The 18,488-nt window shown below is 60.6% G+C and overlaps 1 protein-coding gene across 1 annotated transcript; it reads right to left on the bottom strand.

Annotated features, from left to right (window-relative positions):
* Positions 1-1,305: 1,305 nt before the first annotated feature.
* Positions 1,306-17,123, bottom strand: SLC7A10 (solute carrier family 7 member 10). The gene is made up of 11 exons (XM_060084299.1): positions 16,964-17,123; positions 7,676-7,880; positions 4,951-5,102; positions 4,567-4,692; positions 4,333-4,486; positions 3,456-3,579; positions 3,270-3,373; positions 2,826-2,922; positions 2,476-2,625; positions 1,683-1,860; positions 1,306-1,439 (listed from the first exon to the last, which is right to left on the bottom strand). Exons 1-11 carry the CDS (start codon positions 17,112-17,114, stop codon positions 1,306-1,308), a joined length of 1,575 nt encoding a protein of 524 aa, XP_059940282.1. The 5' UTR covers positions 17,115-17,123.
* Between the last annotated feature and the right edge of the window lie 1,365 nt (positions 17,124-18,488).

The following is an 18,488-nucleotide window of genomic DNA, read 5'->3' as shown; positions in this document are numbered from 1 at the left end:
ACAGTCGTTTCTACCCTGCCTCCGTGTCCTTCTTTCTTACGGAGAGGCCCACCCAGAAGCCCAGCCAGCTTCCTGCATCAGCGCCCTGGCCCCCCGCTGGGCGTGGTGGGCAGGGGACTGCGGGGGTTGAACGTGGGGCGAGGGTGGAGTGATGAGCCCGCCCTCTGCAGGGCCCCAGGGTACACAAGATACCTTGGGGCCCATGCCTACCTCCCCCGACTCTATTCTGGGAATCCTTTTCCAGAGAAGCAGGAGGGCCAGGGCAGGGCTCCCTGGAATGTTTCCTGTGGCTTCTCCCTTCATTCACCCTGTGGGGCACCAGAGCTGTCCCTGGACTGAACAGGGACATGGGTACATCAGACCTAGTCCATGGTGGGCGCTCTGGTGGCACTGAACCCTCCTCCATCCTCCCAGCAGGCCCCGGAGGAGCTGGGCTAGGACGCTTCTGCCCCCAACCTCATGCTTGTGGGGTCAGCGTGGGCCCGGCCAGGTTGATGCCCTTTGCCCTCTGGCTGAGGGGTCAATCTCCCAGGCAGTACTGCAGGGCTGGGAAAGTGGCCACAGGGTAGAGAAAGCCCATGGGGTCTCTTGCAGGTCCTGAGGCCCCCAGAAAATGTTACTTGATGCTTTCTCAGGGGGCAGAGGCTGAGGCACCAGTTGGCAGCAGGCAAATCCCGTCCTGTCTCAAAGCCTCAGTTTCCCCACCTGTAAACCAGGGCCAGGCCGTGGGCTTTGAAGTCCTGACACTCACTCCGTGGGGATTTATGGGAAGAAAGGCAGTTCCAGTGGGAATCCCGGGCTCTCCTGGGTGACTGAGCCTCCGGCAGGTGTTGCAGGGCCTGGGGGAGGGGCACACCCAGCGGCTTCCCAATCCTCCATGTCCCTTTGGGGTGGCTCCAGACCCCATGGTGCCAGCCCCGGAGAGGGAGTGCCTGGCTGAAGCAGCAGAGCCCCCGAATGCCAAGCGCCTCCTCCTGGGCCGGCCGGGCCCCCTTTTCCAGCCAGCTCCACGCGTGCCCCCCACCGAGGGGTGCCCACCACCGAGAGGTGCCCACCAGGAACTCACCTGAGACAGGTACACCACCAGCCCTGTTTTATTCGTAGACCTTTCCAGGAAAAGCTAGCGGGGCAGTGTTGACAGGGGACCCAGTCCACATCTTCAGGGCTTCCTTACCACAGGCCTCTAAGAGTCGGATCTCTTTCTTTCCCCAGGAAAAATTTTTTTTTTTTTTTTTTTTTTTGCAAAAACACCTCCTCATAAACAACATGTAAACAGAAACAGCTGCTTCAAGGCTCCACAATGTCTCATTGTGTCTTCAAGGGCTTGTCCGTGGCGGCGGGCAGTGGGGAGGGCTCGCAGGGGCCATTTTCCTCCTCCTCCAGGGAGCCCTGGGGGTAGACCACGAAACACAGCTCCTGGCCCCAGCGTGTCATTGACTCTGAGGACAGACAGACAGGCTGACAGATGGACCCTGGGGTCTGACCCTGTGGGACAGGGGTCCTCAGGGAGCTGCTCCCTCTGTGCATGGGACCTGGACACTTGGGCCAAGCCACAGGGAGACATTTGGTGGCGGCTGGGCCCCTTGTGGCCACTGCAGCAGCCGGGAGACCCCGCTCTAGGGTGAGCCCCCAAGAGGGTTCCATCTCCAGGCCCCGCCCCGTCGGGGAGCTGCCTGGCTCACCTGTGAGTCTGTGCACACACTTTGGTTTGCTTCTCCAGAACACTCCCAGGAAGAAAATGGGCACCCCCGTGAGGATGATGATGATGCCCACCCCGCACACCATGGGCTCCGAGATGAAGCTGAAGACCAGCAGGAAGGCCCAGAAGACCAAGTATGCGATGGGGACAAGGAGGTTCACCTGGGGGGGGCAGCGAGTGGCAGTGCCAATGGCACAGGACCCCTGGCTCTCCTGCCCCACCACCCTGGGAGTCTGAGGCCCTTTCCCCCCTCTCCTGGGAGCTGAGGCCTGAGGGGCCCCCTTCTGCCAGCAGCCCAACGTGGCTGGCCAGTTGGCCAAATTGTTGAGGGTTTGTCAATTTCAGCAGCTCTGAGCTCCACACAGCGACTGTGGACTTGCCACTTGCACTCGGCTGAAGGTGAATGATTTTTGGGTGTTTCACGTTCCAGGCACTGAGCACACCTCCAGCTCAAGGATTTATATGCAAACGGAAGGACTTTTCTTTTAGCTCGGTTTTGGGTCTTCTGTTTTCTGTGGGCTCGCGGAATCCCGTGTGACCGTAATGTCTGAGCCTTATCTTCCTGTCCGTGAAGTGGGAGTATTCACAGCACCCACCCCATGGGGCTGCCTTAAGGACCGGATATGCCAGCGCACACAGGGCCCTGAGCAGGGCCCAGCACACGGCAAAGGCTGGCCTCACCATCGCTGCCATCACCGCCCTTGGTGCCCAAACGGGTAAAGGGGTGGCCCTGACTGCTTCCGGCACGTGGGCTGGCTGGTCCCCTCGGGCCTCACCTTGATGGGCCTGTGGAGCCCCGGCCACCTCCAGCGCAGCACGAGCAGGCCCAGGATGGTGACGCCATAGCAGAGGTAGTTGATGAAGGACACGTAGTTGATGAGCGTGTACGTGTCTCCCACAAGCATGATGACTGCCGTGGCCCCGCCCTGGGAGAGGACTGGGCTGAGGGCTGACTCCCACCTGCCTCCTGTCAGCCCAGCAGGGGCCCTGGGCCTGCCGACTGGGGCCAGGAGGTCAGCGAGCCCGGCCCTCCCACCCCGACCAGGGCCAGGCCTCATCCCTGCCATTACCCACACTGCTGCGTGGCCCTGGCTCCCGCCTTGCGAGCCTGGGTCCCCCAACTTACACAGACGAGGAGGGCAGGGATAGGGGTGCAGTGTCTGACGTGGATCATGGCCAGCAGGCTGGGCAGGTGTCCCTCTCGGGCTCCAGAGAAGCACAGTCTGGGGGGTGGGGACAGAGGTGGGTGGGAGCCATGAGCCCAGCCTGGGGCCTCGCTGCTGGCCAGATCCCAACCTCAGCTCTAGACCTGATGGCCCTCTTGAGCTGTCACCTCCAACTCCCTGCTCTGGGCCCCAGCAGCCCCACTGGGCAGTTCTAGCCCGCCTCCCTCTTGCTTTCTGTTCCTCGCAATTGGGATCAGACATCTGTTACCAGGGAGTTCATCATCCCAGCTTCCGGTGGGCCCCACCGGGCAGGACTTGACTTCCTCTGGCCCCCAGCACTGCTCGTGTGCACCAGGGGCAGCTGCCTTGCCTCACCTTGACCACCCTCTTCCCAGGCCAGTCACCTGGAGGAGATGAACAGGTAGCCATTGATGCCTCCGAAAGTGGAAAGTGCCACGGAGACGGGCATGACCCAAGAAAAGTAGCCCAGCAGCTTCTCCCCGAAGGTCTGGGTGGGCACAGAAGAGAGGTGGTGCGTGAGGCAGGGTGGAGGCCGGGCAGGAGCCAGGATCGAGCGGGGCCCCACTCACCACGGCCACTGCGTTAGAGGCCAGCAGCTCCTGGGGGGACATGGCAGTGAAGTAGGCGACATTGGTGAAGGTGTACACGATGGTCACCAGGGGGATGGAGATGAAGATGGCACGAGGTAGGTTCCTGGGGACAGTGATGCAGTGTGTCAGCATCAGCCCTTGTGGGGCTGGGGGACGGGGCCTCAGCATGGTGGGGAGTGGCAGGGGACCCAGCAATGGGAGCAGCTTTGAGCCTCCATCTCCTGGGTCTGCTGGGGGCCTTGGGGCAGCGAAGCGGGCAGCACTGCTGTCTGTCTCCCCGCTAGTCCCCAGCCCAGCCTTGGCACAGGCTGGTGGGAGGAAAGGCAGATGGAGGAGGGGCCGCTCACATCCTGGGGAGGGGACCGGATCTAATGTCTGCACATGAAAAGGACATTGCATACAGCCAAAATCAGCCTTGAAAATCCTCAAAGCGCCCTTAGAGCTCAGTCCACAGACCAGGGTCCCCTGGGACTCCCATCAGCCCCAGCTCCAGCTGTAACTGTTCACTGTCAAGGTCCCAGCTGAGCATCAGAGGGAGCCATTGGCTTCATTTTTAGGGACCATGTTGTGTGCACATGTGTAATTTTTGGCCAAATGCAAATAGCTGGATCCATTTACAGCGAGACAATGATACTCAGTGTTTCTGAGGCCCAGCAAGGGGCCGTGACTCATCCACAGCCATACAGAACAGGGTCAGGCTGGAACACAAGCGTCCCGGCTGTCTTTCCAGAGCCGTTCCCGGTGGGTAGCAGTGCGGTCAGGCAGATGACCAGACCGGCCAGAGGTGACAGCGGCTCTGTGTGGGGAGGCTGCCTCTCCCACCCTACGCCACACCCCTTCCCGGAGCCCCACTCACTTTCGAGGGTCCACCAGCTCCTCGGTGACATAGTTGAGGAAGTTCCAGCCGCTGAAGGCAAAGGAGCCCTGGAGGAAGGCCAGGGCCAGGTGACCCACGGACGGCGTCATCCAGAAGTTGAAGGCGTTGCTGGGCCTCAGCTCCTCGAAGTGTCCTGGGGGTCCGGAGGTCAAGGGTCAGTGTCGTCTCCCTGGCCCTGTGCCCAGCCCCCCCCCACCCACAGCCCGGCCCTACCTTGGAAGATCTGGACAAAGCCCATGCCAATGATGAGCGAGAGGGCCAGCAGCTTCCCCCCGGTGAACACGACCTGGATGCGCGTGGCCCAGCGCACGCTCGAGCTATTCACCCATGTCAGGAGCACTGAGGAGGAAGGGTGGGTGCCTGGGTGGGCGGGCACCCGAGGCCAAGCCCCTCGAGGTGGGCCACAGCCAAGTCCAGCCCGGGCTGCAGGAGGGCGGTGTCCCCTGCAGCAGCTCGAGTGCCAGGAACCCAGCCCGAGGCCGACTTCACGGGGACTGACAGCTGGAGGGACCTCCCCCGAAAGTCCCCCCACAGGGGCAGGGAGCAGGGTGGGCCCTGGGGACAGACGCCCAGCCTGGCCCCATGGTGGACACTCACAAAGGCAGGCCATGGAGAGCGCACGGGAAGCAGCGGCCGGGGGGATGCAGTTGGGGAACACGGGCTGCAGCACGTAGTTGGAGAAGGTCATGGAGATGACGGCCAGGCTGGTGGGGTACATGATGAGGACGGCGCTCCAGAGCACGAGGAAGCTGGAAGGAGTGAGGGCCCGAGTGGCTCGGGCTTCCCGGTACCCTCCCAGCCAAGGGGGCCCAGATGTGTGGAGCAGGGCTGCACCCTGGGCCCCAGCACCCAGGGCTGCTGTGGGGGCCAGATACCAGCTTTGGTCCAGGGACGCAGGGCCAACCTTGTTGAGGCCTCTGCTCTATTTATGAACTGTTTCAACAGAGACAGCGTTCAGTGCAGACAGCTACGGGCTGCCCTTGGGCAGGTGTGGAGAGAGACTCGGGAACCAGCCACTTTTCTAATGGCCACCTAGTCCCCGGTCACAGGCTGTTCCTGAGTTGGGGTGGGCTGTCCCGGGGCCTCCAGTCACAGCTCCAGCTGTAGTTCTCAGCAGAGCCCTGCGGCTGCAGGTGGCTGACTCTGAGCTGTGATCCCCGAGGGACCGGACCTTGCAAAGACCCCTGGCTGGGGTGACTATCCCATCTGCCAGAATCTCACCTCTGCAGGGTGCCCACATGGGAGTGAGGCCCGACCTGTTCCTGGGGGCTCCGCCTGCACCCAGGGGAGTGCCTGTCCGTGGGGGTGGTCCTAGTCTCCTGTCCGTCCCACCTTGAGGGTGGGGATTGCCTCATCCAGGGACACCAAACTCAGTGGCTTCCTCTTGGTCCTCACCTTTGCTCTGTAGCCCTGCTTCCTTACCTCTTGCTTTTGTTTTTGTTTTTTTTTTTTGCGATACGTGGGCCTCTCACTGTTGTGGCCTCTCCCGTTGCAGAGCACAGGCTCCGGACACGCAGGCTCAGCGGCCATGGCTCACGGGCCCAGCCGCTCCGTGGCATGTGGGATCCTCCCGGACCGGGGCACGAACCCGTGTCCCCTGCATTGGCAGGCGGACTCTCAACCACTGCGCCACCAGGGAAGCCCCTTACCTCTTGCTTTGCACCACCTCTCCCCCTTTGGCTTCTGGGACATCCTAGCTCCATGACCCTCCTCCCATACTGGGCGCTCCCCTCTGCCCACCCTCGATGCTGGGTGCCCTTGGGATGGGTCTCAGGTCCTACTCTCCCTTCCATCTTCTTGAATTTTCTGCCACACAGCAAAATTCTTCTGCTTTCTCGGGTCCCAGGCCCCTTTGAGGACCCTCTCCCCAGAGGAGAACACCAGGGCCCCATCCTCCACTGCCCTGTTAAAGGCCCCTGACCACATCCTTCAGAACCAAACTTTAAATACTTTAGCCTAGACCTTTCCTCTGCGCTCCAGATCCCCCACCAGAGGCCTGACTCAGCGTCTCCCCGGACATGCCACAGACCCCACCTATGCGGCAGACCCCAACCTAAAATCTCCCTCTCCCCATCCCAGGAACCACCATCTATGGAGTCTCTCCAAGCCTCTCCTTCATGCCACACTGGCCACCACGTCCTTCCAATTTAGACTCCTAAATGGTTCTGGAATCTTCCTGTACCTTTGTTCTGGCCCTCAGCACGGCTCAGCTGGATAGCTGCAATAGCTTTGATGGACCCCCACCTACAGGCTGCCCCGTCCCCGACAAGCCCCGGCATCTACGATGGATCTGACCTCACCTGTGGCCGCGGTGGACAGACCAAGCTCGCCCAGGCCACCACCCTCTGTATGTGCTACCCCTCCTCGCTGGTCGGCCAACAAAACCCCACCCTTCCTCCAAGCCTTGGCACAAATGTGGCTTTTTCTGGGAGTCTTCTCTGGGTGGTGGGCACCCTGTTCTCTTGGCTGCTGGGCTGCAGCCTCTCACATATCTTCAAAGCCAGGATCCTCCTGGTCTTAATCACATTTGAAGGATTATTTCCCTTCGGCACTGTAAGCAACTTGAGGCCCGGGATGGATCTTTTTATCATTGCGTCCTGGCCCTCAGCACACAGTAGGTGCTCAGCTAACGTTCACGGTGAATAAAGGAACATCGGGAGCTATTTAAAGGGGACCTCTTGCAGGGCGTTGATAGGAGTATCATGCCCCCCGCCCCGCATTTAGTTTACTAACGTCAAGGTGTCCCTGACTGGATGCTGGCATGATCTAGAGGTTTCCATAGTAAGGTCCTCCCCACCCATAAGCACCTGGGTGGGGAGGGGGGCTTAGAGGAGCTCTATGTAAAAGGAAGCACAGAGGGCTTCCCTGGTGGCGCAGTGGTTGAGAGTCCGCCTGCCGATGCAGGGGACACAGGTTCGTGCCCCGGTCCAGGAAGATCCCACATGCCGCGGAGCAGCTGGGCCTGTGAGCCACGGCCGCTGAGCCTGCGCGTCCGGAGCCTGTGCTCCGCAACGGGAGAGGCCACAGCAGTGAGAGGCCCGCGTACCGCAAAAAAAAAAAAATAATAAAATAAAATAAATAAAAATTAAAAAAAATAAAAGGAAGCACAGAGAGGTCAAGGGGCCAGCTGGAGTGGGGTGGGCACTGGTCCCACCCACCCTGGCCTTAGAAGGCTGCCCAACACCTCCCCTTCCCTCCATCCACTCCCACGACCTCCCTGCGATGTGAGAAGCAGAGGAGGACACTGGGGTCCTGGGCCCAGCTGGCCATCCATTCTGGAGGGGCTGTCACCACCCCACAGCTGCTGCTGCCCCACACTCACCCAGCCAGGCCCCCGAAGATCTCAGTGACATAGGCGTAGTCCCCACCAGACTTGGGGATGGCGACTCCCAGCTCCGCGTAGCAGAATGAGCCCAAGGCAGTGATGCCCCCACCCAGGACCCAGACGAAGAGGGCCAGACCCACGGAGCCACAGTGCTCTAGGACCCCCTTGGGGGAGATGAAGATGCCCGAGCCGATGATGTTTCCTGTTGGGGGAAGAGGTGGGGAGGCATCAGGTCTGGGCACCCCCGGCAGGGCAGCCTCTCTGTGCAGCTCCAGATGCTGCAGTGAGGAGAGGAGCCTGGGCTGCTCCCTCAAGGAGGAGGGTGGGCCTGGAGGCATGTGGACGCCATGGGTCCCTCAAACACTGCAAGTCCCACTCTGGCCACCTCATCTCCCCTCCCCAGCCCCTGGCATGTGTCCAGACAGGCTCCCCTGCCAGAGATGGGTCCTGTTCCGAGTTCCTCTGCCCCCAGCTAACAACCAGGAGGTGGGGCAAGCACAAGCAGTGGCAGAGTGGCAGCCACTCCTGTGCATCCCCACAGGGCCCAGGCCCAGCCCCTCGCCCCTGGCCAAGGCCTCCAGGCTTGTCAGCCTCCAGCCACCTGGCTTCCTCCCAGCCTGGCCAGAGCTGGCCACCTAAAGCAAGACCTTGACCATGATACTCTCTTGCCACCTTCCTATTGGCCCAAATCCAAACTCATGGAGTGGCTCGGGGACTGGCACCTCCTCCATGAAGCCCTCCTTGACCACACCGGTAAGGCTCCTCCTCCCACTTCACAGCCCCAGACCCTGCTCCGTACTTTCTTTCTTTATCTTCCATCTCCTCTTTCCCTATTAGAGAGCCCTTTGCCTGCTGGGCTCCTCCCTGACCTAGGACCCATGCTGTGGACACAGAGTCAGAAGAGACCTGGTTTCCTGGCATTGTTAAAATGTTTCAGGTCCTGGGCAAGGGTCAGTGGGGTGAGGGAGAGGAGCTGGTGCACTTTCAGGGCTGGGGGTTGCTTAGCAGCCATCGCGGAAGGGATGGGGTGGATGATGGCAGGCGGGGTGGATGATGCCAGGCTGGCAGGACTCAGCTGGCTCAGCCTGGGGTCTGGACACAGATGCCTCTCCCTTGGGAAGAGCTCACTGGTTGCAAACAGGCGTCACTGCTCTACTCTTAGGACCACAGTGGGAAACTCTGGCTGGGACTCAGGAGGCAGGGAACCTCTCCCCACTGACGTCACCTCTGGAGTCCCGTCTCTACAATGGGACTGTCGTGAGGATTCAGCGAGGTACTGTATGGGAAGCCTCAGCTCATTCACAGCTGTATCCAGATGTCCTTCGCATCTTTGCGTGATTCTGTGTGTACCGTCTGCGACCTCATCTGGGGCCTCCAGCACACAGTTGGTGCTCAATACACATCTGTTGAGCAAACTACAGGATGAGTGAATGGCCTGATGCCCAAAGTGGCACCAATGTCACTGAAGGACTGATCTCCTCCTCTGTGAAGTGGGGGGCAGCAGTCTCCGCTTGACCCTCCCAGAAGGGGACTGTGGGCAGTAGCAGAGGGGGTGGCTAGCTTCCAAGGCTTGGGTGCCAGTGGAATCTGCCAGGTCATGGGTCACAGAAGGCCTGGCCTGCCCCTGGGCTGAGTCTGAGTTTTGGAAGGATGGACACTGTGGGGCACTCATGGGGTCTGGGAGCAGAACAATGGGAAACGCTCAGAAGGCCAAGCTGTGGGCTGCAGAGCAGGTTCCCAGGATGAGCAAAACGCTGAGCGCCCACTTAGCCCTGAGCTCCCTGGCAGTTAAGGCAAAGAGGGCAATGTTCTGCGTTACCCGGGTCTCATCATCTGTGCAAATGAATCAGGCCACATCACTGGTGATTTGGACTAGGGCCTGCCCAAGAGGAAATAATCCCAGAACCCACAGGCCACATGAAGAAAAAAGCAACACTGCTGGGACCCGGGGCTCAGCCCCGTCCACGAGGTGGCCCCACCTGCTGGGGCCGGGGGTGGGGAGCACATGTCCGTCAGGGCAGACCCTGCCTGCTCCACCTGCCAGGCCCACAGGCGGGTCTGGACGAGGACACAGCTGGGGTGGCCCATCTGCATGCGTTCCCTGTCCACAGTCCTACCCCACCCCCACCCGGCCGGCACAGATTTCCAGTCTGGACGGCCACGACGCCCCACTTGGTTTTCTAGTCACGTCCCAGGAGCCCTAAATACATCCAGATAAGGAGGAAAGAATTCCTGTCTCCCAGCCCCAGAGGTAAGCTGTGCCCTCAGCTCGTTTCCAGGGAGAGAGGGGCCGCTTCCTTCATCTACCACGGGGCCCAGGGCCTGGGTGGGCTATTAGGCTTCTAAAGTGCCTTTGCATTTGCTCTATCCAGCAGTAGAGCCTCTGTTCTCAGGACCTGGTGGAGTGGGATTTGCCAAAAGCCAGGGAGGTTGGAAGCCAGTGGGGGCTGGGTGGCCTTGGAAGGAGCTGGGTGCATCCAGGGCCCTGAGCCACCTACCCTGTGGGGACACCCACCACCCTACACAACACAGCCTGACAGGACCTCACGAGTGTAGCCCTCTGGGAAGCCACACCTGGCACCTCGTCCTCCAAGGCTGGGATTTGAAAGGGACACATCACTTGTCTGTGCCCAGTGGCTGAAGACTCGGGGGATGGGCCGGGGGTGAGGACTGCTATTGTTTTAGACACACGGCTGCAGGCTACAGTGCAGGACTTCTCCCCACATGGCTCAAAGGAACACATGTGCCAGCAGGTGTCTCTGAGCTCTCTGGGGGCCTCTTCCTCTGGGCCTGGACAGCCTCCAGCATCTGCCTCAGGTTTGTGCTGGAAGGTGGCAGAAAACCCCATCGAGGTCCACTGGCTGCTCTTGGCACCATGTGGGCTGGACGGGGCTCTGCAAGGAGCAAGATAGGCGGCAGGCTTGGGTGAGGGGCAGCGGGCAGGGAGGAGGAGGGATGTTGCTGAGGACAGGGGCGGGCGTCTCCAGCACTGAATGATGTCAGGAGCTGTGGAGAAGGGACCACGGAGCTGTAAGGCAGTGCTGCAGGCGAGCCTGCCCATGCCTCCTGGTGGTGGGTCCAGGCCTCCCTTCTCAGCCCTCATGTTCAGGGCCAGCAGAATCAGCTCTGCCCGACTGGGTGAACTGCAGTGGACAAGCCCAACCCTTCGGGCATCCTGCTCTGGAGGAAGAGGAGGCGGGGCAGGAGCCACAGACTGTGGGATGGGCCGGGAGATACTGCTGAGCACCTGGTCAGGTGTCTGACTGACGGCAGGCTGGAGAAATGTGGGTTCCGAGGCCTCCATGTTCCCATCCACTGAGTGGGACGGCTGCTCTGTGGTCCTTGCAGGTCCTTGGCAGGGCCAGAGCTCCCAGGAAGGTGGCTGAGGATGTGAGTCCCTCAACTAGGGGGCCCCCCTCCAGTCTCTCCTCCCGCCCCTCTTCCCTCAGGCCAAGCTGGGTGGCTTTTATCACATTAAGATGTGTGGCCTGATGGGGCTTACGCAGCTCCGTGAAGGAACGAAGAAAGAGTCATTGTTCCCCCGGCTGCAGTGGTGAGTGCTGACCTAGTTCTGGGAGGCATGAGCCGACCACGGAGGTCACAGGGGTGGGCTGCGGAGGTCGTGTGGGTGGAAGGGGCCAGCTGCCCTCGGTGTGTGTGTGTGTGGAACGTGCAGAGTCGGATTTGGGGGAGGGGTCAGGGAGGTCCTGTCAGGCTGCTGGCACCACCCCTCATCCCTAGCACACTTTCAGGAGTCTGTTGTGTGACCTCAGGCCCGTGCTGCTCCCTGGGCCTCAGTTTCCCCTTGTGCCAGGAAGGGCCACTGGGCTAGGGGGCAGCAGAGGGCTGGTGCAACACTGACTTTGGCTGAGGCACTGCTGGGCAGGAGGGACGCATCCTGCACATCTGCACGGGGCCCGAGGAAACACAGTTTCTGCTTGGGGCCCTCTGTCCCGCACTGTGGCAGGTCTCTCCCCAGCTCAATGGCTTCCCAGAAGCAACACCACCCCCAGGAAGCCCTCCCTGATCTCCCACCCTGATTCCTATAAGCTGGCCCCTGCTCCTCTTCCATGATACCTGGAGTATGGCCAGGAAGTGACTCCTTTATTTGCCATCCTGGGTGGACCCTGCATTCCCATAGGGCGGGGTCTGTGCCCTGGCCTGCTGAGATGAGAATTCCAAGCCCCCTAGAAGGACAGGGAACCCCCAGGGCCTAGGTCCCCTTACACGCACCTGGCCTATGCCTGCCTCTTCAGCGAGCAGGGCCATGGCGGGGCCTCCTCCTGCCACGCTGACCTGCTGGCCTGGCAGAGAGTAGCTCAGGGCTCCTGGGTCTGATCAGGGGCTGGCCATAGGCCAGGCCTCCTCCTCTTGCCCTGGGCAATGAGTCCCAGCACCTCCCTGTTAGGATGTGACCCATGAGGGCTCTGGGGAAGAGCTTCAAATCCCCGTTGGTAAGTCCCAAGGCCCCTGAGGCCATGGGCAGGGCCAATTACTAGTTGAGAACCCCTACATCTGGGTTTGAATCCCAGATCCCTCATGGCGGGAGGCTGTGGACAAGGTACTTCACTCTCTGAACCTTCTTATCTGTAAGATGGGGAGATGAGGCAGTGATGTGGGTCTGTTCCCACACTGCCTGCTACATCAGAGGCCCCAGGAAGTGCTTATGGGTCTCACTATTGTCATCTACCTTGGAGACACCCCAGGCCACCCAAGCTGGCCTTTGGATCTGAACCCTATGGGACCTCAACACCCTGGGGTCAGCGGCCAGAGCCCTGCTTTGGGGGCCCTGCTATTGCTCTGGGTGAAGCCTGTGACTCCCAGCACAGTGTCCTTATGGTGAGCATGTCAGGCACCCCCTAGGGGGACAGCAGTGCCCGCTGAGGTGCTGGCAGAACCCCAGGGAGGTGAGTGGGGACGTTTCCAGGACATGCCTGGAATTGCCAACTGGTCAGCGTGCGCCTCCGGCCTAACCCACTTTCCTTTCGAGAGAGGGGGGAGCAGGAGTGTGGAACTCTCTCCCCTGGACCTGCTCGTCTCACAGTCTTCCCAGGTCAATGAATGGCAAACCATGCTCCCAGCTGCTCAGGCCCCAACCTGCTGTCACCCAGACTCCACTCTGCTGTACCTTGTGTCCAGTTCAACACATCCGGCTCAATCTTCCAAACACACCTAGGACTGAACCTCCTCTCAGCACCTCCAATGCTGCTACTCTGCTCTGAACCACCATCATCTCTCACCCAGGTGACTCAAGTACCCTCCGGACTGGGCTTCCAGCTTCTGCCTCTTCTGCCCACAGCCTCTCCTCCACAGTAAGCCCCAGGCCATGCCATGCCGTGCCACCCCATCCCATCCCACCCCGTGCCATCCCATCCCATCCCACCCCATGCCATCCCATCCCATCCCACCCCATGCCATCCCATCCCATCCTACCCCATGCCATCCCATCCCATCCTACCCCATGCCATCCCATGCCATCCATCTTGTGCCCAAAGCCCTCCCAGGCTCCCACCTGACAAAGAGAAAAAGGCAATCTTTACTGCGGCTGCAAGGCCCACACAGACTGCACCCCATCTCACTCCTGACTCATCTCCTACCTACAATCCTCCCTCCTTCATTTTCTCACCGTAGCACTTATCATTACCCTGGCAGCTAAACATTCAGCTTGTTTATCTTGTTTGCTCTCTGACTTCCATGCTGGAATGCCAGCTCCAGGAGGACAGGGATTTTGTCTGTCTTGTTCCCTGTTGTGTCTCCAGCACCTAGAACAGTGCCCAGCACTGTCCGGTACCTAACTGTTGAATAGATGAATGAGTGTGACCAGAGCTAGCAGGCCCCGTCCTTGTAGCCAGAGCTGCTTCAGCCCCCAACGGTGTCTTAGAGCGCACCAAGGGCATCTGACCCTGGGCTGGTTGCAGCCTCAGGTCCCCCGTTTCCTCATCTGTAAATTGGGGCTATGGTGTGGTACAGACAGCCTCCTGTGTGGTTTTATGTCCCCTCAGGGTTCCGGGGAGGAGGGGTTGGGGTTCTGGAGAGGGCTGTCCTCTGAGCAGCCCAGCACCTCCGGCCCCAGAGACAACGGAGGGACCTGGCCAGGGCTGGATGAGTAGAGATTGGCTCCTAAGGAGACAGGGTTCATGAAGGAGGTCCCTGAGTCCTAGAACATACTTGAGCCTGATCCACAAACATGGGCTGGATATTTGAGTCAAAGGGAGAGAGCAAAGGACAGGACAGTCTGGTCAGCAGACCCGGCTGATTCCCACTCTGCTGAACCTGGGCACGACCCTTCCTTGGGTGTGGATGGGGAGGGAGCTGGTTGTGGTCCCTGAGTCAGGACAAGAGACCCTGTACATACAGCCCTGGGTGGGGGTGGGGAGTCAGAGGCTATTTCTCTGTCCACCTGTTTGTTCATCTACCCATAGTAGAGTGGCAAGCTCACTAAATCCTGGTTGGATGAGCTCCCACCTCAATCCTCAACCTTCCCCCATCATGGGCTCTGCATCTGGCCCCAATTTTGCCCTGCACCAGAGCAGTGTGAGGAAGGGCACTGGATTGGGAGAAGAGTCCAATTCTGGTTCTAAATTCCGAGTCCACCACTTGCAGCATTGTCATTTAACTTCCAACCTCAGTTTCTACATCTGTAAAATGGGTATAAAAATTCCCATCTTGCAAGGCAGGCAATCAAATGAGATAAAGGGAGAACATGTTTTCATAATGTAGTAAGGTGTGTTTTTCTGAATAAGCATTGGATGTGGTGATGTCTTGCATAGTCCCTGCCCCAGAAGGCTCTTTTTCCTCCAGGCTGGCCCGTTCCCCTCCAGTTGTGCTTGCTGCAGCCAGGAGGTGCTGTCCTAAACACATTTTATGTGGAGTCTTGTTCTAGCCCAAAGCCCTTTTATGTCATTCCATTCCTACTCCTCAGCCTGGGGCAGGGGTTACAAAGGGAGAGAATTATCGGATCTTCTGGGAGGGTCTATTTGGAAGTTTTGGAGATAATAAGCTGCTATCAAACGAGAAAGATTATGGAGGAAGCTATAAAGTTTTCAAGACTTTTAAGGCTAAACTATGACACTTGGCAGGACGGGGGCAGGATGCACAGACTCATTCTCAGGTGGGGAAGCTGGGCTAGACCAGGCTCCCCAGGGCAGGAAAGTGGGGAAAGATGTGGGAGTCTGGGCTACCAGGACAGTGAAAGGGGAGGAAGTGGGGGCCTTCAGGGCATCAGGCTGGGGAGGGCAGTGCAGTGATTCAGCCCACCCCTGCCTCCTCTGTCATCTGTCACCTTCTGGACCAGGCCCATTCTCCCCTTGTCTGTCTCCTGCCCAGTCCAGCCTCCTGCCTGCTGAAACCCCTCAAAGCTCCCCAGGCAGCCTTGTAGGACCACCCCTGAGTGTCCTGGGCTGGAGTCAGGTCATCTGGGTTCTGTTCCTGAGTCCGCCACTCTTGGCTAAGTCACTCCTAACCCCAGCTCAGTCTTCAAGGCCTGAAGCCAAGGGGGCAGTGGATCTGGAACAGCAAAAACGGTATGAAAAGTGGGGGAGCTGTAAGGGCAGAGCTGTGCTGCACAGAAAACTTCCTGCAGAATTAGCCTCATCCACTCCCACCATCACCACCAGGGCCCTCTTTTGAGGAGAGAGGAGCCAGCAGCCTCTGCCTGACCTGAGGGGGATGGGAGGCGGGGAGGAGGAAGAGTAGGAATACAGCTCGAGGGCGCTGGGTTTAGCTGAGGCAGCCCAGCAAGTACCACATCTCTCCCTGCACCTGCCGGGCACTGCAGCTGGCTCCAGACACAGTCAGCCTCTTGACCCCAAGGCCCACCCATGATGTATGGGCTTCCTCTTCCTGAGGGCACAGCTCCTGGAGAGGGTGTGGGCCAGGGCAAAGCTCTAACCAACCCTGGCCAAATCCCTGGAACCAGCCCTTCCTCCCAGCAGTCAAGCAGGGGCACTCTTGGCCGAGAAGGTCTCTGGACCAGATCAGGACCAGCTCCTAGAAGACACCTTCCAGGTGCAAGTGGGTGAGACAGAGAGGTACCTGCACAGGGGCTGTGTGCTGGGGCAATTCTCAGTGTGAGTGCAGGGGGTGACCAAGAGCTAGACCCCAACCTTGGCCCAGGATCTCCCAGTGTGGGGGCAGAGGAGGAGGAGGTGAAGACACCAGTCTGCCCTCCTGAGCCTCCAACTTTTTCCATCTCCAAGGGTCTGAGGATGGGTGGGCAGTGAATGCACAAGCAGCACCCACTGGCTGGGGAGGGGAAGACTGGGCAGTTGGTAAAGTGAGAGTGGTCAAGACCCTTGCCGTTCATCCTTCCAGCCTGTGTCTCCTGGTACACAGGAGATGAAACAGACTCCTCCCACCACGAAAGTCTCTGAGGCACCTGGTGTGGATACAGGCACGGGTCTGGGTTAGCCAGTTCCTGAGGCATCAGTGTTCTTGACTTGGGACAGAAGTCAAGTGGTGACTCTTGGCTAAGTCACTCCTTAGCCCCTGTTCTCACTGTGCCCTGAGCCCTCTGCCGACCCAGAAGTCCCCAAGTGGGGGCAGGATGCACAGACTCATTCTCAGGTGGGGAAGCTGGGCTAGAGAGTGAGAAGATGCAGATGGGATCCCAGCCCAGGAAGCAGTTGGCCTTTCGCAGGCTGGGTCTGCCCACCCCAACTGGGCCTCCCCCAGTCACTGGCTGCTCCTGCCCTCTGCCAGGGTCCTGCTGCAGAATTCTGCACTAATTGTATACTCTGAACCGATTTCCCCTCTGGGCTGGCTCTACCTGTCCAGGCTACCCACAGTCCCTCCTGCTTGCGAAGAATAAACCATTCACACTGCACGGCACCTGGACCCTGCACACAGTAGGAACTCAGTTTAAGCCACAAGACCCAGAACTTGGGGCCTTAGCGAGGGTCAGCTTTACGAGTTCCCACACTTGCAAGACCCCCGCACTCAAGGCAGGACCACAGCCATCTCCATGCTATAGACGAGAAGACTGAGGCTAACTGCCTTGCGGAAGTCCATGGCGAAGTAAAGGCAGGAGGAGGATTCCAGCGGTGGATGGGACCTGCACCTCCTTCAAGTGCAAAAATTCGGGGCACTTGGGGAAGTGGAAACAAGAAGCCCTGTGGCTGCTGTGTGAGGGGAGACACCGCAGGTGCCCCGGGCGGGCATCCCCTCATCCATGTTCCACCGTCTCAGACCGGTAGGCGCGCCCGGAGAGGGCTGCTCCTTGTTCCGAGCCGCTGCGCGCCTTAGGCCCTACCGCCCCAGGCACCCCACCGCCCCGCGCCCGCTCACCGATGATGATGGTGCAGGCGCTCACCAGCCCGATCTCCTTCTTGAGCGCCACCCGCTCCGAGGCGCCGGGCCCGGGGCCCGGGCCGGGGGAGGGCGAGGGAGCAGGGCCCGGGTTCCCGCGCCCGCTCGGCTGCTGCGTGTGGCCGGCCATGTCGCTGTCCCGCCGCGTCCCAGCTCCCTGCGCTGCCCCGTCTGTCCGACCAGCCGCCAGTCAGTCCGTCCGTCCGGCTGTCGGTGCGCGCCGCTCTCGCAGCCCGGACAGCGCCCACAGGCGGGCGCATGCGCTGGCGCGGGGCCCTGGCCCTGAGCCCCGGCCCGCGGGGCCCAGGGAGGGGCGGAAGGAGGACCGGCCAGCAGCCCCCTCCCCCACCGTCCTTAAAGGGAACTCCCCCCCCCGTGGCCCCCACCCTCCCAACGCGGGCCTGGAAGGAAGGAGAGGACTTGGGGGCAGACCTAGGAAGAACTTCCTGGACCCAAGAAGGCCCAGGAAGAAGGCCTGGGGTGGGGGTGGGGGCGGGGGAGCAGGGCTCAAAGGCAGGACTCTCCCTGCCCTCAAGGAGACTGAGGAAGCTGGCAAAAATAACAGCCGTCTGTGTATTGAGACCTGCTGTGCGCCAGAGCTGCCATACTCCTTAAATCCTGGCGCGGACCCCTAGAGTGTGTGTACGGGGAGAGGGGTGGAGACTGGGCTCACCCCACAGGTGAAAGCTGAGGCCCCGGGATAGTAAGGAAGGTCACGGAGCAAGTGCAAACCCTTTCTGATGCCTCCTTGGCTTCCAGACGCTGGAAGCGTCCCGTCGGAGTGCGGCATTCTTGGCGCCCTCCGCCTCCAGCCCCAGATGGGGGTGTGTGAGGTATAGCTCTCAGAGGGGTGGGGGCTTTGTCCAGGATCCCCTGGGGTCACGAGACCCTAAGCCCCCATCATCAAAAGTCTGGGGAGACAGGGTCGGGGTGAAGACTCTAACCGTCATCCAGAGGGGACCCTGGATTACTTCCCTTCCCCCGCCGCCCAGCCCGGCTCTGGACTGGGTCCGGCAGGTTCTACCCGCAGACGCCTGGCCACAGAGTCGGGGCTCAGTGGACTAGAACTCGGGTCTCTGGCGAAGGCCCCTCGTCTCTTGAGTCTCTTCAGCTCAAGAGACGAGGCCACCTCAACTGCCGGGGAAACACGGAGAAGGGGCTGTGGCCCCTGGGGTCGCAGGAGGAGGTAGGGCGTGCAGGGTCCGAGGGAGGCTGCCTCCTCCTCCCGGAAGCCGTCCGGACTGTGCAGCCGGGCCGGAGGGACAGACGCAAGGGGGGCCGCGTCGGGGGCCACCGGAGCGGCGGGGCGGGGCGAGCCTGGCACTGTGCGGCCGGCGGCGGAACAGCCTTTGTCCCTTCCTGGCGGCCGCCGCGACGCGCCGTCCCCTGCATGTGGATGAGGCCGCGCCGGGCGCCCCGTCCTTCCCCCGCCCGCGGCCTCGGGGCTTGCGGGGTGGGGGTGGGGGTCGCCCTGGTCCGACGGGCGGACCGGGGGTTGGGGCGG

The sequence above is a fragment of the Mesoplodon densirostris genome, chromosome 19 (assembly GCF_025265405.1).
Source record: "Mesoplodon densirostris isolate mMesDen1 chromosome 19, mMesDen1 primary haplotype, whole genome shotgun sequence".
In the NCBI taxonomy this organism is placed as follows: domain Eukaryota; kingdom Metazoa; phylum Chordata; class Mammalia; order Artiodactyla; family Ziphiidae; genus Mesoplodon; species Mesoplodon densirostris.
This window is presented reverse-complemented; position numbering and strand designations above follow the sequence as displayed.